General features: G+C 40.7%; 2 protein-coding genes across 4 annotated transcripts in view; one reads left to right on the top strand and one right to left on the bottom strand.

Annotated features, from left to right (window-relative positions):
- Nucleotides 1-3,470: 3,470 nt before the first annotated feature.
- gfer (growth factor, augmenter of liver regeneration) lies at nucleotides 3,471-14,731 on the bottom strand. Its single transcript, XM_062964521.1, has 4 exons — nucleotides 14,309-14,731; nucleotides 12,683-12,766; nucleotides 5,401-5,609; nucleotides 3,471-5,146 (listed from the first exon to the last, which is right to left on the bottom strand). The coding sequence occupies exons 1-4, from the start codon at nucleotides 14,684-14,686 to the stop codon at nucleotides 4,984-4,986; spliced, it is 834 nt and encodes a 277-aa protein (XP_062820591.1). The 5' UTR covers nucleotides 14,687-14,731; the 3' UTR covers nucleotides 3,471-4,983.
- The window catches only part of noxo1 (NADPH oxidase organizer 1), a 13,630-nt gene continuing 2,859 nt past the window's right edge, over nucleotides 8,980-19,750 (top strand). Inside the window, exons 1-7 of one of the 3 annotated variants that reach the window (XM_062964518.1) lie at nucleotides 8,980-9,414; nucleotides 17,415-17,574; nucleotides 17,852-17,932; nucleotides 18,031-18,106; nucleotides 18,938-19,118; nucleotides 19,228-19,412; nucleotides 19,504-19,605. In XM_062964518.1, coding sequence (XP_062820588.1) covers nucleotides 17,509-17,574; nucleotides 17,852-17,932; nucleotides 18,031-18,106; nucleotides 18,938-19,118; nucleotides 19,228-19,412; nucleotides 19,504-19,605 — 691 coding nt within the window. In that variant the 5' untranslated portion in view covers nucleotides 8,980-9,414; nucleotides 17,415-17,508. Of the gene's footprint in view, nucleotides 9,415-14,426; nucleotides 15,035-17,414; nucleotides 17,575-17,851; nucleotides 17,933-18,030; nucleotides 18,107-18,937; nucleotides 19,119-19,227; nucleotides 19,413-19,503; nucleotides 19,606-19,750 lie in introns of those variants that run through there. The other 2 variants (XM_062964519.1, XM_062964520.1) reach the window with 2 other exon arrangements.

The following is a 19,750-nucleotide window of genomic DNA, read 5'->3' as shown; positions in this document are numbered from 1 at the left end:
CTTTCCACCTGTGGAATGAATCTCTCCCAACAGTCTCTGACTGAACCAGAAGCGGGTCACAAAGGAGCCGTTCTCCTGGCCTTCTGTGACCGACAATCCAGACCTTCCGTTCCTATGGACGCAGCCGAGGATCAACACTGGCCTTTTGAAGGTTCTGCACGACACTCTCGACTCTTAGCAAACACAATTACTTGCATATTTGGACGCACACACTTACATGTGCCAAAGTAAGAGCAAATGTAAAGCACCTTTATGTGATCAAAGACCCCAGACCTCCCCTAATAAAAGAGATACATAAGTCGAACTCAGGGATTTATAGTTTTACGAAGGACAGAGGAGCTGAGGAACTAGAAACGGCCTCTGTCCCCAGATGGCATTTATAACAATTTGGAGATCCTAACCTTTTGGAAAGCACGACCTTTCAGAGAAGGGGCAAAATCTGTTTGAGTAGAACCTTCTTATGTGGTATACAACCAAATGCAATAATGCTTGGCAACTGGCTTCAGTTATTAGACAGAATAACCTGTTATCTCTGATCTGTTAGGAAAACAGAGATCATGCCAGTGCATAAAATAGCAGTGCTTTACAAGTGTTCTTCAGTGCCCAAAAAAGCATCAACTCCCATGAAAACAAATTGTTTATATCATGCACTCAAGAGATAAAAAATGGCGTAGGCTTTGGTAAAATAACACGTTTGGTTTACTCACAATCTTCATGTGTTCAGCATATACAGTCCAGTTTCAGATATTTTTGAGATCATCTCTGTGCCATCTGGTCAGAATATCTCTCTTATAACAAACAGCAAACATGTGCATTCAAGTCTTTGATCTGAGCAGTCTAATAGAGTCTGTGGAGTCTAAAGGACCGGGCTATGGCACAGGCTGGAAAGCAAGCCAGCTGCAACATAGAATCATAGAATAGTAGAGTTGGAGGAGACCTCATGGGCCATCCAGTCCAACCCCCTGCCAAGAAGCAGGAAATCGCATTCATAGCACCCCCGACAGATGGCCATCCAGCCTCTGTTTAAAAGCTTCCAAGGAAGGAGCCTCCACCACAGTCCTGGGGAGAGAGTTCCACTGATGAACAGCCCTTCTCACAGTGAGGAAGTTCTCCCTGATGTTCAGGTGGAATCTCCCTTCCTGTAGTTTGAAGCCATTGTTCCCTTGCGCCCTAGTCTGCAGGGCAGCAGAAAACAAGCTTGCTCCCTCCTCCCTAGGACTTCCCTTCACGTATTTGTACATGGCTATCATGTCTCCTCTCAGCCTTCTCTTCTGCAGGCTAAACATGCCCAGGTCTTTAAGCCGCTCCTCATAGGGCTTGTTCTCCAAACCTTTGATCATTTTAGTCGCCCTCCTCTGGACGCTTTCCAGCTTGTCAACATCTCCCTTCAACTGCGGTGCCCAAAATTGGACTCAGTGTGATTCCAGGTGTGGTCTGACCAAGGCAGAATAGAGGGGGAGCAGGACTTCCCTGGATCTAGACGCTATTCCCCTATTGATGCAAGCCAGAATCCCATTGGCTTTTTTAGCAGCCGCATCACATTGCTGGCTCATGTTTAACTTGTTGTCCACGAGGACTCCAAGATCTTTTTCACATGTACTGCTGTCTAGCCAGGTGTCCCCCATTCTGTATCTTTGCATTCCATTTTTTCTGCCGAAGTGGAGTCTCTTGCATTTGTCCCTGTTGAACTTCATTTTGTTAGTTTCGGCCCATCTCTCTAGTCTGTCAAGATCGTTTTGAATTCTGCTCCTGTCTTCTGGAGTGTTGGCTCTCCCTCCCAGTTTGGTGTCGTCTGCAAACTTGATGATCGTGCCTTCTAACCCTTCGTCTAAGTCGTTAATAAAGATGTTGAACAGAACCGGGCCCAGGACGGAGCCCTGCTTGTGGCACTCCACTTGTCACTTCTTTCCATGATGAAGACGATGCATTGGTGAGCACCCTTTGGGTTCGTTCGCTTAGCCAATTACAGATCCACCTAGCTGTAGTTTTGTCTAGCCCACATTTTACTAGTTTGTTTGCTAGAAGGTTGTGAGGGAATTTGTCGAAGGCCTTACTGATCAACAAATCAACAAAGGACCGGGCCGTGGCACAGGCTGGAAAGCAAGCCAGCTGCAACAAATCAACAAATCACTCTGACCAAGAGGTCATGAGTTCGAGGCCAGCCCGGTGCCTGCGTCTTGTCTCTGTCTCTGTTCTATGTCATGGCATTGAATGTTTGCCTTTATGTGTGCAATGTGATCCGCCCTGAGTCCCCTTCGGGGTGAGAAGGATGGAATATCAATGCTGTAAATAAATAAAAATAAATAAAGGTTTAATGGAGTCTGAGCTCTGCTCCTCTCACAGCAGATCGTGGGGTCTGCAACACCCCACCCCCATGAAAACATAGAGCAAGGAAATAAAGCTGCATATCAGAACATACATACAATAAGTAAACAACAGAATCATAGATAAACAAATCACTTGAAGGTTGTATTTCCAATAGGAATGGGGGTGGACTAGATAGCCTTTGGAGTGCCCTTTGACTCTATGAGGTTAAGTGGTCGCAAAGCCCATTTGTATATGTGTGTGTGGTTTATTTGGGGACATTGTCTTCTAGGCTTAACGTAGCTGCAGAAACTTGGTTTAAATGTTGAAGGCTTTCATGGCTGGAATCACAGGGTTGCTGTGAGTTTTCCGGGCAGTATGGCCATGTTCCAGAAGCATTATCTCCTGATGTTTCACCCACATCTATGGCAGGCATCCTCAGAGATTTGTAAGGTCTGTTGGAAAGTAGGTAAGTGGGATTTATATATCTGTGGAAGGTCCAAAGTGGGAGAAAGAACTCTTTGTCTGCTTGAGGCAAGTGTAAATGTTGCCATTGGCCTGCTTGAGTAGCACATCTTTCCTATCTACAGTAGAGTCTCACTTATCCAAGCTAAACGGGCCGGCAGAAGCTTGGATAAGCGAATATCTTGGATAATAAGGAGGGATTAAGGAAAAGCCTATTAACATAAAATTAGGTTATGATTTTACAAATTAAGCACCAAAACATCATGTTAGACAACAAATTTGACAGAAAAAGTAGTTCAATACGTAGTAATGTTATGTTGTAATTACTGTATTTACAAATTTAGCACCAAAATATCACGATATATTGAAAACACTGACTACAAAAATGGCTTGGATAATCCAGATGCTTGGATAAGCAAGGCCTGGATAAGCGAGACTCTACTGTATATATTTATCCACATACTATCCATTCCCTACCTTCCTATCTATCTACCCACCCACCCACCCATCCTTCCTTCTTATCCATCCCTTTATCTATCTATCCATCCATTCTGCAAATTTATGTATATGTAGATATGCATTCTGTATTTGAACGAGAAGCCTTGCCCATCTCTCCGCAACACAATAAAATAATACGCCTTCTTCCAAGGCCTGTTATCACTGGAGGGAAATATTATTTTTTAAAAAGAAACAAGTAGCAGTCAAATTTCCCTTTTTATTCTTTGGCCACCAACACACACTTTATTTACCATCACCTTCACAGAGTGCTCTCAAACAATTCGTATTCTTCATCATGAAATGCTTACGGAAAAAAATTACAGATTATGGTTCTTTTATTTGCAAAATTCAAGATTTCCATCATGAAAAATGCATCCAACGTTGGCAAGGAAGTCATTAATACGAGTTGGATTATGGACTATTTTTATGTATTAAACATGGCTCCAGTTGGGTAGTTTTACACACATTCTCCCCATCGGCTATCTTAATTCTAGCAGAATTACAGAAATATTCAGATGTCTCACTGAATTGTACCATCTCCAGTCCCAGCTTGAGCAACATACAGTCCATAAGGTTACTGTTCGAGACTAGACATTATCTGCTCTTAACTGGACCTTGGGGAAGTTACTTTTTAGGACTCTTAAGACCTGCATTCCAAAACTCAACATTACCAAGCCTGGAAAGGATCCCAATCAATGTAGTATGAAGATTAATTGCACAGATTGCCAGAAGTCTCCAGCCCTTGTGTTCTTCATTCTTCCATGGATGGATGGATGGAAATGACAGAAATTTATACTATCTAAGTCAGTGCTTTGACCCCCTAAAAATCACACCAAGTCTTTGCATCGGGGCATCAATGTGTCCCATTTCTCACTTCCGCTGCAATGTCTTTGCAGGGTAATCCCTAGGTTTACATGGCAAGAAAATGCAGCTAAAGGAGGCCTATGCAAATTATTAGAAATGCCTCAAAACAATAATTCAACAATTACTCACTTAAACCCATTAACCAGATGCCCACAATCTGCCAGTTTATCAAACTGATTGTAATGATTTTGAAATACTAGTCAAGGCAGGAGCGGCAGCGAATGCAGAAACAGAGGTCACAAACCGAGTATCAAAAGATAATCTTATAGATGACAACTATAGTTGTGTAATAATCATTTATCCAAACCACAAATTTCAATATTCAGGTAAAATGGAAAACTCCAGTTAGATGCAAACTGGGGTCCCTGAAGTCCAAGTTACATGAATCCAATATGTGGCTAAGTTATAATCCCATTGTTCTGTGGATGCAATTTGACCTGCAGCTCTGAATGTTTTGTAGCCCCAGACTTCTGAGTTTGGCACAAACATTGCAAATGCATGGCCTAAGGTCTACCCAAATGTTCTCCAACCTCCTACTGTACTGTTACATGAGAGAAGGGCCAGTCTGATATGATCAGAACATTAAAAGAAAAAAAACAGCACACACTTTCTTAAAGGTAAAAAGAATTTTCAAAATAGGAGGATAGTTCTGTCCCTTTTTGCATGGTCTGGCTCAGAAGGCGGAACAATGAGATCTCTTTCTAGCAGCTGAAATGAGGGAGATGAATGTAAACAGCTATGATTTTACTTCCCTGCTTTGGGTCCATGTCAGACTTGATTTTCTTGGGTTTTTCATTAAAAAAATATATAGATAGATCCTTTGATCCAGTTCCAATAGTCTCTCAAGTTCTTCTAATCGCAGGAGCCGTCTTTCCATCCGTCCCGCCAGCGCTCGTCAACGAGGGAACAGTCAAACTCGGGCTTTCCCAGTTTCTGGTTCACCTCGTTGTGGATCCGGCAAAACCACTGCGTCAGATTGCGCTGGCTGGAGGCATCGGGCTGATTCTGTTGTATCCTGTCAAAAAAGAAAAAAGCGAGGCTCCAGTGTCATTGACTGACTGACTGTATGTATGTGTGTGTGTGTGTATATATATATATATATATATATATGTGTGTGTGTGTGTGTGTGTGTGTGTGTGTGTGTGGAGCCCTGGTGGCGAAGTGCGTTAAAGCACTGAGCTGGAGACCAAAAGTCAGATATGACTGGACTTAACGTCAGGGGAAACCTTTACCTTTATATATATATATATATGTAAAATGAACCCTCACCTTTTCCTAAAATCTTCTCTGCATTCCTCACAAGGGAAAACCTTGGAGAATAGGTTGATGAACTGGATCATTTCCTGCTGCTCAGTTTTGTTGGGCCGGTCGGGGTAGTAAGCCGCCATCGTATGAAGGAAGGACCAGGAATTCCTGCCCAACTCCTCCCGATCCAGAGGACAATTCAAGGGGTTCTCTTTCAATTCGGCTCCAATTTCCTGTTTGGAAAATGATCATTTTTTTTCAAGTTGATGGCAGTTTCAAACCCATTTCAACTGCGGACATGTTTAATATATCTTTTAAAAACCACCCACAGTTTTAAATGTAGAAGTGTTTGAAAGAGTCTATATTGTAAGGCCCACATCAAATCCAAAGATAAATGGTGGGATGTAAATATTTTAACACATAACAGTCATAAAGAATGGATTCGGAAACTCAAAGTGTTAGCAAGCTCCTTTTCCTTCTCTACAATTAGACAAAATGAGGCAGCTCCCCCTGGCAGAAGCTTTTGACTAATTACTAGATGAGAAATCCATTCCTGTTGGATTTTCATTGCTTGGGAGAGAGGCTTTTTGCTGCTTTGGGTACCAAAATATCTTAGCCTAACAGAAGACAAATACTCACACTTTGTGTATTTTAACACATGAAAGGACATTTCACACTTTGTATTATGCTTACACATTATTTAAACAAATGTATGCAACTTATCTTCAGGTTCTATGCGGAATGTATATATGTATCCCAACATGAATTCGTTTTATGTTTATAGACTTAGTTCCTGGCTCCAAGTCATCTCATTTAAGTATATGTAAATATTCAAAAATCTAAAATCAATCAAAATACTTCTGTCTCCATGCATTTCAAATACAGACTGATTTTAGCTCATCTATGAATGTCTTCCCTGTAAAATTAACAGGTGTAGCCTATTCTCCCCTATATAACATGACTGCTGTTTATTTTTATTCATGGATGATGGTTGTTGTGTCAATGTAATATTTTAATTGATTTGCATTGTTACTTTTGATAATATACGTAAGTTAAATTGGTTATTTGTCTTCCTTCTGTTTTTTATTTACATTGTTACATTATTGTAAGCTGCTCCGAGTCCCCTTGGGGAGATGGGGTGGAATATAAATAAAGTTTATTATTATCTATTATCTTTCAAATTATCTACCTATTTATATTTCTCTCTATTTATCTATCTATCTTTCTATCTATCTTTCTTACCTATTTATCTATTTATCTCTCTATTTACCTATGTCTCTATTTATCGCTATCATTTTATCTGTCTACCTATTTATCTTTATCTATCTCTATCTATTTATCTTTCTTTTCTTATAAATCAGACTCCTGGATCCCAGTGCCTAGGCTTGGGATCCGGGAAGTGCAGTCATATCTATCTATCTATCTATCTATCTATCTATCTATCTATCTATCTATCTATCTCTCTTTATTTATCTATCTATCTATCTCTCTTTATTTATCTATCTATCTCTTTATTTATCTCTCTCTCTCTCTCTCTCTCTCTCTCTCTTTCTTTCTCTATCTATCTACTTCTCTCTATCTATTTATCTATCTCTTCTTATAAAGAAGGCTCCTGGATCCCAGTGGCCAGACTTGGGATTCTGAGAAGTGCAGTCTTATCTATATCTCTCTTATCTAATTATCTTTCCATCTCTCTATCTTTATTTCTCTCTCTCTCTCTCTCGCTTTCTCAGTATTTATCTCTGTATCTCTATCTATTTATCTTTCTATTTATTTCTATCTACTGTATATATATCTCTCTGTATTTATCTCTGTATTTATCTCTATTTCTCTCTCAGTATTTATCTCTGTATCTCTATCTATTTATCTTTCTCTCTATTTATTTCTATCTATATATATCTCTATGTATTTATCTCTCTATTTGTCTATCTCTCTGTATTTATCTTTCTCTCTATTTCCCTATTTATCTTTATCTATCTATCTTTGTCTCTATTTATTTCTATTTATTTCTCTCTCTCCTCTTATAAAGAAGGTCATTGGATCCCAGGGGCTAGGCTTAGGATTCTGAGAACTGCAGGCCTTCCTCTATCTATCTATCTATCTATCTATCTATCTATCTATCTATCTATCTATCTATCTATCTATCTCCCTCTATTTCTCTCTCAGTATTTATCTCTGTATCTGTATTTATCTTTCTATTTATTTACTCTCTTCTTATAATGAAGGTCCTTGGATCCCAGTGGCTAGGCTTAGGATTCTGAGAAGTGCAGGCCTTCCTCTATCTATGTATCTCTATTTCTCTATCTATACCTATTTCTCTCTCTCTCTCTATTTCTCTCTCGATATTTATCTCTGTATCTCTATTTATGTTTCTATTTATTTCTATCTATCTCTCTGTATTTATCTCTCTATTTATCTATCTCTCTGTATTGATCTTTCTCTCTATTTATCTCTTTATTTCCCTATCTATCTATATATGTCTATCTTTGTCTCTATTTATTTCTCTCTATTTCTCTCTCTCTTCTTATAAAGAAGGTCCTTGGATCCCAGTGGCTAGGCTTAGAATTCTGAGAAGTGCAGGCCTTCCTCTATCTACCTATCTCTCTCTCTCTCTCTATTTCTCTCTCAGTATTTATCTCTCTATCTCTATCTATTTATCTTTCTATTTATTTCTATCTACATCTATCTCTCTGTGTGCGTATTTATCTCTCTCTCTATTTATCTATCTCTTTAGTTCCCTATCTATATGTATCTATCTTTGTCTCTGTCTCTCTCTCTTCTTATAAAGAAGGTCCTTGGATCCCAGTGGCTAGGCTTAGGATTCTGAGAAGTGCAGGCCTTCCTCTATCTATCTATCTATCGATCTATCTATCTCTATTTATTTCTCTCTATTTCTCTCTGTATCTCTATTTATCTTTCTATTTATTTCTATCTATATCTATCTCTGTATTTATCTCTCTATTCATCTATCTCTATCTTTCTCTCTGTTTCCCTATCTATATGTATCTATCTTTGTCTCTATTTTTCTCTATTTCTTTTATCTCTTCTTATAAAGAAGGCCCTTGGATCCCAGTGGCTAGGCTTAAGATTCTGAGAAGTGCAGGCCTTCCATCTATCTATCTATCTATCTAGCTATTAATCTCTCTCTCTCTCTCTTTCTCTATTTATCTACCGTATCTACTTCTCTCTATTTCTCTCTCTCTCTTCTTATAAAGAAGGTCCTTGGATCCCAGTGGCTAGGCTTAGGATTCTGAGAAGTGCAGGCCTTCCTCTATCTATCTATCTATCTATCTATCGATCTATCTATCTCTATTTATTTCTCTCTGTATCTCTATTTATCTTTCTATTTATTTCTATCTATATCTATCTCTGTATTTATCTCTCTATTTATCTATCTCTATCTTTCTCTCTGTTTCCCTAACTATCTATATGTATCTATCTTTGTCTCTATTTTTCTCTATTTCTTTTCTCTCTTCTTATAAAGAAGGCCCTTGGATCCCAGTGGCTAGGCTTAAGATTCTGAGAAGTGCAGGCCTTCCATCTATCTATCTATCTTCCCCCGTGACTGGGCCTCCAAGGCGAGGGCAGGCCGGAGGGCGGCGGCTAGGCCTCACTCACTCACCGCGGCGCCTTGCCTCTTCTGCTCCCGCATCCAGCTCCGGAAGTCTGTGCAGGCGCGGCAGGCGGGCTTCTTCCGCCGGGGGCCTTCCTCCTGGGGCTGCCTCCGGGCCGGGCGGTCCTCCTCCTCGCCCGCCGGAGGGACCGGGAAGCGGAACGGGAAAGGAGGGCGACCCGGCTCGGGACTGGGCGCCGCCATCTTGGAAGGGGGAAAAAAGAAACAGGCCTGCGCGCAAAGAATGCTGGGCCGGAGTGGGCGGGGAAAGGCGTTTCCGGGGCAACGCCACATAGCGAAGGACCCATAGAGGGGAGAGAAGCCGTCGCCATGGCAACGCCAGAACGTGGCGGGGCCTTCCGGTTGCTCTAAAAATCTAAGGCCTTCAGAAACACTTTTAACCTTTTAAAAACCTGAGTCATAAGGTATGCTTTTTGTATTTTTTTAATATTTTGACATATGCATTTGAGTAGCTTTTTGTGTTTTTTAATCAAAGAAAATATTATTATCTTCTATATATATAAAAGGAGAATGGCATCGCTCCACCGGGCAAAGCAACAAAACTAAAGGCCCCCCAACCTAGAAAATTGACAACACAACCCCTCATCCACGTCTCTACGTTCTTACAAACAAACTACACATCCCTAACCTCCATGGGGCCAAAAAACCCCAAAAACCAGAATGCTCTATCCTGCGCCTGCGCCAAAGGCCAGTCTGAGCACAGACAGCACATAGATCAACCCCTTTGTGACCCACCTTGATTAACACTAAACAGCCTTGCAGCTTCAAAGCCAGCCTGCCTCCTAGGCCCACAAAAAACCCCCCAAAAAAACCAACACCACTTCAGTGTGGATTTTAAACCATTGTGTAGAAGGGGCCTCATATAATCCTGTTCCAGGCAAATCATATAACATTATCAATATAATGTGTAATAATTACTGTGCTCCAATAACAATTCACAACAATATAATCTCTAAAATCAGGACACTAAATAAACAACAACACTCAGAACACAGGGGAATTCCACACAGGAAACAACCAGGCCCAGCTAACACCTCCCAACAAAGGATTCTCTCAGGCAGGAAGCAGCCAGGCTTTGAAGTTACAAGACCATTCAATGCTAAACAACTTAAATAATCACACCCAGCTAACACGTCCCAGTAAAGGATTCTTCCAAGTACTAACCAGGCAGACCTTGAAGCTGCATGCCTATTCAATGCTAATCAAGGAGATCCATGGCAACACCTGCCTCAACCACACAACAGTTCTTTCTACCACACTGCACGTTATTCCACACATATCTCAACCCCTTTGTGGCCCACCTTGATTAACACCGAACAGCCTTGCAGCTTCAAAGCCAGACTTTGGAAACCACGAGGCTACTCCATCTCATTCAACCTGGCCTAGCAAAGATACCCTACGTAGAAAACGACCAGGCTTTGAAGCAGCAGGGCTATTCACTGCAATTCCAATTGGCCACAGCAACGCGTGGCAGGGCACAGCTAGTAACAACATAAATTACTAATATTGTTGGAGACTAGCCCGGAGGGGGAGTAAAGGAGAGAATTCCAGGAGAGCAATAAAATAAGCCTTTTATTATCACAGCTGATGATAAGGCAAAAATAGCCGTGGGGACCCACATTTTGTGGGTTCGTACCATACAAATGGCCATCGCAACACATGCGTAGCAAACAAAGAACTTTATATCTCGGCTTATCTAGAATTGACCAATGGCTGAGGATCTTCCCTACCTTCCACACCTACTTGGCACAAGTGATACCAATGACCTAACTTGTTTACTCTGAACTTTTCTCTCTCTCTGGAACTTCCTGAAGGAAGGCACCAGCTCACAGGAAGGGAGTGGCACAGGCCCTGTGTTGCACATACACTGTTTCCCCGAAAATAAGACATCTCCTGAAAATAAGACCTAGTAGAGATTTTGCTGAATTGCTAAATATAAGGCCTCCCCTGAAAGTAAGACCTAGCAAACAGAGCACCAGAGCATGAAGGATTGGTAAATGTGCGTACCATAGATTGTTGTACATAGAAATAATGGCAATAACAAGAAATTCTTGATAGGATTCACAGTTTGCCTGGTTATGCTGGTTTGTGATGACAACTACTGCACAGTATATAATAAATGTTCATTTTTTTGTTCAACAATAAATGTGGAAAAATAAGACATCCCCTGAAAATAAGACATAGTGCATCTTTGGGAGCAAAAAATTAACATAAGACACTGTCTTATTTTCGGGGAAACATGGTACTACTTTGGTTCATACAAAGTGCTTATATTGTCTATATAAAGGCTATATGATATATGCAGAGGCAAAGCTATATTGGCAATAGTTTACTATTTTCTGGCTTATGGTCCCTACATTCCCCACTTTTTTTTCCTTTTTTCGAACTGAAAGTAAAAAAACAACAACAACAGTTAACATCATTGTCACGCAATGACCCCTATTCTGATCAATCATCTGCATCCACTCTGGATGTTTCTGCTAATTTCGGATTGTATTCTCTTGTGTGGTTCTTGCGGTCTCAGTGGGGAACAATATAGGGCCACTGCAGAGGACAGTGCAATACTATAAGCACATGTTATCAAGATGAAGCGACACAAGAATATCAATAATATTATGAAAATTGCAATCTCAAACATGACCAGAGCCTTTGCCCACAGTAGGTTAGGAAGTCAAAAGGCGAGAGGACTCTACTAACCTGATTTCTGTGTGTATATCGTGTTTATCATCTGGTGTTTCTTGGATTAATTTGCCCTGAATGACAACAAGTTGTGTTTTTGTCCAATGCTAATCTGTGCTGTATCCGGGGGTTGGCTAGAGAGCCTGCTCCCATTTGGAGGGATTGCAAATCTTTCATCGTAGTTTACCAGTTTCTTGAGTTGTGCTGCAATGTGCCAGATTTGTCTAATAATTGGAACTGAACATGGTTGTATGTGTCACTGTGTGCCCTTTTAACTCTGGCCCAAGTGGTTGTTGTATGTCAAAGGATTTCCATCCTGCAAGAATTAAAGTTCCAATTGTGCATGTGCCATTTTGGACCTCCAACCTCTGCTGCATCAGAGTTCCCTCTGAAACTGGAAGTAAGGTGGCAGGATTTAAGATGGTGCAAATGGACATAGTCAAATTAGGGTTGTCTACTAAGATGCTGTCAATAGGTTGTCGAAGGCTTTCATGGCTGGAATCGCTGGGTTGCTGTGCATTTTCTGGGCTGGATGGACATGTTCCAGATGCATTTTCTCCTGATGTTTCGACCACATCTATGGCAGGCATCCTCATTACCTCTGAGGATGCCTGCCATAGATGTGGGTGAAACATCAGAAGAGAATACTTCTGGAATATGGCCATACAGCCTGAAAAACTCACAGCAACCCAATGATTCCAACCATGAAAGCCTTCAACAACACCTTCATATATATTATTTGTATAAATTATTTCATTGGATCTAATCCTATCATTTATTATGCATATTATATCCTATTATTTATAATATATTATATTATTATATATTATATCATTTATTTATTATATATTATATCATGTTATTTATTATGTATTCTTATTATTTACCAATATTGGATACAGTCTTGTTTACTCCGTATGAGATCAATTGAAATCAATAAGACATAAGCATCATATTGGAAATCATGGACATCAAGAATACAAATAGAATCACCTCGTCCAGCAAAGGCAACAAGGAAAGGGCTTTGGACGCGGATCTCAATATCCGGGTGGAAGTCGTCAATGATAGTGTCTTGTCCTTTATGAGAAACAGAAACAAGAGAATTTGAAATAAATTAGAAATTATTCTTTGCTATCCCTTGTAGACGCATTGAGAATTGTAGACCCTTGATCTGGTCCGTCTTTAAAGCCGCAGAGATCCCTTTAAAAGCCCAAGGCTCTGTGGCTGGTTCTTTTGTGGTCATATTTAAAATGGTCATACTGTATTTAAAAATGCACCCTTAGGTTCCCCAGGAAGCTACATCCCGCGGGGCCAGATATGGCCCACCCGACCTCATTGTAGGGCATGTTTAATAATGATTGGATGAAGGTTTAGAGCAAGCATGGTCTGCCAGGTGTTTTGAACTCCAACTCCCACAATTCCTAACACCCTACTGGCTGTTCTCTGCAAAGCAGTGGACCACAGCCCATTGGTGGGCTGCAGGACCTAAAATAAGGTGCACGAGACATGTGGGGAAAATTGGTACCAAGAGTGTGTGCCGCTGTTGGAGGAGAGCGAGAAAGAGGAGGAAAGGAAGAGTAGGAAGGAAGGAAGGAAGGAGATACCAGCATGTTGGCCTTGCCCTTCCAGCACTTGTTGGCCTTGGGAGGCTTCCCAGGCCGGAGGTTATGGATATCTTTGTATGAATGTATTTGTAATAATTTTATATGTTGTAATGATGAAGGTGTATTGGGAAAATATAATACTTGTATTGGAAACTATATATTGAATGTAATCATGTTAAGAAATAGAAATAGGAAAAATGTAATCACAAGCAGAATTGTGTGCCTATAGCCCAAAAATACACTCTGCTCAGCAAATAATTGTCTTCCCATAAGCAAGACCAAAGTTCACCCTGAGTGCCAGGGACATATGTTAAGTGTCAACAAGAGTAGATAAGCTAATGGACAAAAGACAAATTAAGGCTTTTGGGGATATCAAGATAAGACCTGGCGCCCTGGAGGAGTGCTAATGACTCTCTGACAGCTAAGATAGGGGGAAATTCCTTAATTAATGGATCCTGAGAACTTAGATGGGAATTCCAGAGATAACGCCTAATGGAGGTCAGAGGTCTTGAAGTAGTCTATATTTAGGAAAAATGCAAAGGTAGCTTTTTAGTTAAGTGCCAAGTAAGACTTTTTTTGACACTAATTGGTGATGGATAATACCTATGTGACGTAGATAGAGGTAGGCCAAAATAGTATATAAGGATCTGTGTTTCTTTGTCTGACACCTTCGCTTTCCTGATTACAGGGGAAGGTCTTTTTCTTATTTACTTATTCTCTCTGGCCACTGAGAATAAATGTCTTTTTTTTCTACAGCCACCGGAACTCCCTTTGTCTCATTTCCTCAAACCTTTGTCTGCCATTTCAGTACGCCACTTTGAATCCCACCCACGGGAGAAAAGCGGGATAGAAATGAATTAATAATAATAATAAACATTTATTTATTATTACCATTAGCCCTTTCTCGGTTTGCTCCACCAAAATCTCTCCATCCTGGCTCTCTTTCCCCTTTCCCTCCCACTGTTTAAAAGGTTTGAGGACCCTCGAAACAAGGACCGGGTGCCGGCACCGTTACCTTCTTCTTCCTCCTCTTCTTCCGGAGCTTCTTCCTCTTCTTCGGCTTCTGCCGGGGCTTCTGCTGGGGCTTCTGCCGAGGTCTTTTCTGGATCACGTCCTCGATGGCCGAGGTGGAGGCGAAGGGGCACAGGGTCGTCTCTTCGGTGGGGGGCGACGGGGTTGTGGGTCTTTGGGTGCCGTGCCGTTTGCTGCGGGTGAAGTAAGGCGGGGTGTGGGGGGCCCCGCAGTCTGGTCCTGGGGTCACGCTCTTCTCCTCCTCTACCGCTGCCGCCTTCTTCTTCTTCACCCAGTAGAAGACCAGCATCATGTGCCGCTTCTTCCTCCTCCGGCTGGTGGTCTCTTCGAATGACATTGCGGACCCCCGAGTCGAAATCATGGGATCCCTTCCCCAAAGGACGAGGAAAAAAGGCCTCCGATGGGACCAGGAGCTGTCCTTACAATGGCAGCCCTTGGGTTTCATCACTCAGGATGTCACAATAGGCCCCTGATTACACTATGTAACACACGTTTTGTTCCTGGTTTATAAATGTCATTTCCTAATTGGATCTATCATAACAGCATGGGGAACGTTTATTAAAGTGCCAAAACTTTGTTTTTGTGGGACATCCTCCAACACATTTGGCTCTGGTTTTTCAATGAATATGTTATCAAGTCTCAACCAATTCAACCTAGTGTGTGGCAGCCACAAAAGCGAAGTTTCTGGAGTAGGACAACTACTTTCAAAGTAAGTGCCACATGACTAAATAGGAAAGAACATTTTCAAACCAGGAACATAATTTTTTTTCCAAATCTTGTTACATAGTGTAATTGGATGGGAGTCATGGCAGCAGATTTTCATTTGACTTTCTGTAAAAGAAAAATAGAAAATAGAAAAATAGAAAAGACAGGAGCCCATTGAATTAGCTCAATGGCTCAAACAAAAAGCAGGCAGTAGGTAACATTATTATTATTATTTTATTATGACACAGCAAATAAGATAGACATGCTGGATTTCGTATCACAAAATCACAAGTCGAACACTTCCCAAGTGTCTAGGACTGTGTGATGTATTTTCGGATGATGCGCGCAGATCCCAGTAGGGTGGCCTTTTGCAGTTGGCAGATCTTAATTTTGTCAATGTCTATTGTTTCCAAATGCCGGCTGAGATCTTTTGGCATGGCACCAAATGTTCCCATCACCATTGGGACCACCTGCACTGGTTTCTGCCAGAGTCTTTGAAGTTCAATCTTGAGATCCTGATAGCGGCTGAGTTTTTCCTGTTTTTTGTCAATGCGACTGTCACCTGGGATGGCAACATCAATGATCCAAACCTTTTTCTTTTCCACAACTATAAATAATAATAATAATAATAATAATAATAATAATAATAATAATAATAATAATAATTGTTATTATTATTATTATTATCAACACAACGATGTTGTATGCCCCGGCAAACAAGATAGATATGCTGGATTTCGTTTCACAAAATCACAAGTCGAACACTTCCCAAGTGTCTAGGACTGTGTGATGTATTTTCGGATGATGCGTGAAGATCCCAGCAGGGTGGCTTTTTGCAGTTGGCAGATCGTAATTTTGTCAATGCCTATTGTTTCCAAATGCCGGCTGAGATCTTTCGGCACGGCACCCAGTGTGCCCATCACCACCGGGACCACCTGCACTGGTTTCTGCCAGAGTCTTTGCAGTTCAATCTTGAGGTCCTGATAGCGGCTGAGTTTTTCCTGTTGTTTTTCGTCAATGCGACTGTCACCTGGGATGGCAACATCAATGATCCAAACCTTGTTCTTTTCCACAACTGTGATGTCTGGTGTGTTGTGTTCCAGAACTTTGTCAGTCTGGATTCGGAAGTCCCACAGTATCTTTGCGTGCTCATTTTCCAATACTTTTGCAGGTTTGTGATCCCACCAGTTCTTTGCTGCTGGCAGGTGGTACTTGAGGCATAAGTTCCAATGAATCATTTGGGCCACATAGTTGTGCCTCTGTTTGTAGTCTGTCTGTGCAATTTTCTTACAGCAGCTGAGGATATGATCAATGGTTTCATCGGTTTCCTTGCACAGTCTGCATTTTGGGTCATCAGCTGATTTTTCGATCTTGGCCTGAATTGCCTTTGTCCTGATGTCTTGCTCCTGGGCTGCAAGGATCAGGCCTTCTGTCTCCTTCTTCAGGGTCCCATTTGTGAGCCAGAGCCAGGTCTTCTCCTTATCAGCTTTTCCTTCAATTTTGTCAAGGAACTTTCCATGCAATGTAATTATTATTATTATTATTATTATTATTATTATTATTATTATTATTATTATTATCGTAATCGTCATCATCATGCATGTTTTCATGGCTCTTAAAATCCCAATTTTGGCACGAAGAGTGGTTCCCGACCCTCCAGTCCTCACTGTGTTGAATAGTATCCAAAATGTTTAGGCTGACTTCCTGCGACTGCTCTTTAGGTGCATCTACATTGTTGAAGTAATCCAGCTTGGTACCATTTTAACTGGCATGGAGTCCTGGGATTTATAGTTTACAACAGTTTTCTTTTGGGCAAAAGTCCATGCAAAATGACACCTCTCCAGATTTTGTAGCAATTCCAAGTGCATCAAGTCTCCAGTGTAGATGCACTCATAGGTAGTGCATTGGTCCAATAATTATAGACATTATAGTTTCTGGTTGGAAGCCATTCTAATATCCCTCCTTCCATGATACAAATTCTTCCTCTTCAGCTGCGCACATCCTGCAAATGTTTGTCATTCTTGCGCATTGTCTGAAGCTGCAGATATGTGCTTTTGATGCTTTCCCAGCCAAAGTAATGAAAGGGCCGATGAATGAAAGGGCCAATTCAAGTGAAAGAGAGCCATTGTGCCTTTGAAATAAATACAGGTCTCTTCCATCTGGAGGCTCTCTCAGCAAAGATCAATGAGCCTTTTGTCTTATTTTCAGCCCAAATGTCACACCTATCTTTCTACCTGAGCTTAGGAAAATTGCTCTTTCTTGGACTTGAAAGCAGTGGTAGTAGTAGTAGTAGTAGTAATAATAATAATAATAATAATAATAATAATAATAATAATAATAATAATAATAATATGCATTTAAATCCCACTTTTCTCTCCTAAAAGCAAAGAAGAACTTCTACTCTTCCCCTTTGCTCTTGAATACTTTACCTGGATCAAGCGGCCGCCTCAAAGCCTTCTGGATCATAACAGAGAGAGGATGAACCCGCAGAGGTTCCCTTTGGAAGCAAAAGCCATGGCTTTGCTGAAACACGGCAAAGAGAAGGTTTTTCTCATTTGCATCCTTTATATTATAACTCTTGCAGGAAGGCAGTGATCAAGTTGCTTTGGGTCCCAGTATAAATAAAATAATAATTATAATGATGATGATGATAATGATTCTAAGTATAAATAACAACAACAACAACAACAATAATAATCATATAAGGTTGTGAGCTGCTTTAAGTCTCAGTAGTAGTAGTAATAGTAGTAGTAGTACTACTAGTAGTAGTAGTAATAATAATAATAATAATAATAATTCTGTTCAATTATTACCTCCCCAGATCTGCATGTTTTCAGTGTCTTGGTCGGACCACAATGTCATCCTTATCTATAGGACATTTGAAGAATTTCGGAAACTCCATGTAAGTTTCCTTTTGCCCCAAATGGATCCAAAGTCAGGAGGATTCCTTTCCTTTTCCCACTGAGAAGAAGGATACGGCTAATTCCTCTTTTGCTTTAGGAAACTCTGAAAAGAAAATTCCCCATCGAAAGAGGGTTATTGAGGAACTCGGACCGGACCATCCCCAAGTTTCCAGGTAAAAGGGCTTATGTCATTAAATAGGTTTTATTTTTATGGTTTTTAATGGTTCTCTATTTTAGTGTTTGTGTGCTTTAGGTTTTAATTAACACATGGTTAGGATTTTTAGAGTTTCCATATATATATTTATGTGTGTATATGTATATATGTGTTTATATGTATATGATGTGTATATATGTATGTATATTTGTGTATATATGTGTGTATATGTGTTTATATGTGTATATATGTGTATGTATATATGTATATATATATTTGTATGAGCATATGTATGTGTATATGTATATATGTGTTTACATGTATATATGTATACTAGCTTTGCCCGGCCACACATTGCTGTGGCTTATGGGAATCCCTTGTTGGCCAGATGGAATAGCAGTGGATAGCTTTGCAGTCTCAAAGCCTGGCCGTTTTCTGGAGTAGCTGGAGCTTTTTGTTGTATGAACGTAGAGGTGTGGATGAGGGGTTGTGCTGCCAAGTTTAGTGTTTCTGGGATGTGTAGTTTTGTTGTTTTGTCCTAGGCCGAAATTCCATTACCCTTTTATGTATATAGATGTTCATATATGTGTACATATGCGTATGTGTATATGAGTATGTGTGTGTATATATATGTATATGTGTATATATGTGTGTATTTATACATATATATGTAAATATGTATATGGATATGTATATATATGTGTGTACATGTGTGTATATATGTAGATGTGTATACATGTGGATGTGCATATGTGTGATATATGTCTAATTTGTAACGGATGCCTATTAGGAAGAGGATGGGTGGCCTCCCTAGAAGGCTCTTTTCCTCATCCTCTTCTCTCTCTCAAAGGCATCCATGGGATCCTATGGAAGAACCAGAAAGGGAGCCGATATCTAAAGAATTTGCAACAGATGGAGGTTTATTGCCAACAAATGCTGAAAACCAAGCCCCAGATCTCTCGAGGGGAAGACGTGGTCCATTTCTTTGAAGCCCGGAGCCAAGACCTGGACCCCGACTTCCCCCAAAACAGGTGTGTGTTTATGTATGAATATATATGTTTGTGTGTGTGTATAGCACTCTGCAAAGCTTTTGCAGGTGGTACTGGAGCCCCTTGCAGATGTTTCTCCATCCTTTTGCAGCAGCATCACTTTTCCTTCCGAAACGGGAGGCAAAAAAGGAGGTCCCCATGCTCTCAGCATCACCGAACCCATAGTCTGCCCCACATTCACTTGTGTCGCCCCCTTTGAAACTATAGATCTCAAGGACGGAGCCTTCAAAGCCCTGCGAGGAGAAGGCCTGGAGGTTCTCCTGAAGGACAGAACAGGTATGGAAGCCGGACAACAGGCGCTGGGTCTCCTCTTTGCAGAGCGACATGATGATGATGATATTATATTTTGGATGCTTTTTTATTTTAGGCTGGTGGCTGGTAGAAAACAACTGCAAGCAATTGGCCTGGTTTCCAGCCTCCTTCCTGGAGGAGACTGAAGACGAATCCTCTACGGAGGAGGAAAGCAAAGGTGAGCCCCATTTGTATTTTGGAGACCTATTATTATTATTATTATTAGTAGTAGTAGTAGTAGTAGTAGTAGTAGTAGTAGTATTGCATAGACTGAATGGCCCCTGGGATCTGCTCTAAATCTGAGTTTTTTTATTATTATTATT

Source organism: Anolis carolinensis, unplaced genomic scaffold (genome assembly GCF_035594765.1).
Source record: "Anolis carolinensis isolate JA03-04 unplaced genomic scaffold, rAnoCar3.1.pri scaffold_13, whole genome shotgun sequence".
NCBI classification, from domain to species: Eukaryota; Metazoa; Chordata; class Lepidosauria; order Squamata; family Dactyloidae; genus Anolis; species Anolis carolinensis.
Note: the sequence above shows the minus strand (reverse complement) of the source record. Positions and strands in the feature narration are given on the sequence as shown.

Bases quoted from the DNA above. Each gene is read 5' to 3' on its own strand.
- gfer (XM_062964521.1), bottom strand. From the start codon at position 14,686: ATGATTTCGACTCGGGGGTCCGCAATGTCATTCGAAGAGACCACCAGC. The intron at 5,610-12,682 runs GTGATTCTATTT...TTTTCCAAACAG, and splicing joins TGTTGCCTTTGCTGGACGAG to GAAATTGGAGCCGAATTGAA. The intron at 5,147-5,400 runs GTGAGGGTTCAT...CTTTTTTGACAG, and splicing joins AGAGAAGATTTTAGGAAAAG to GATACAACAGAATCAGCCCG.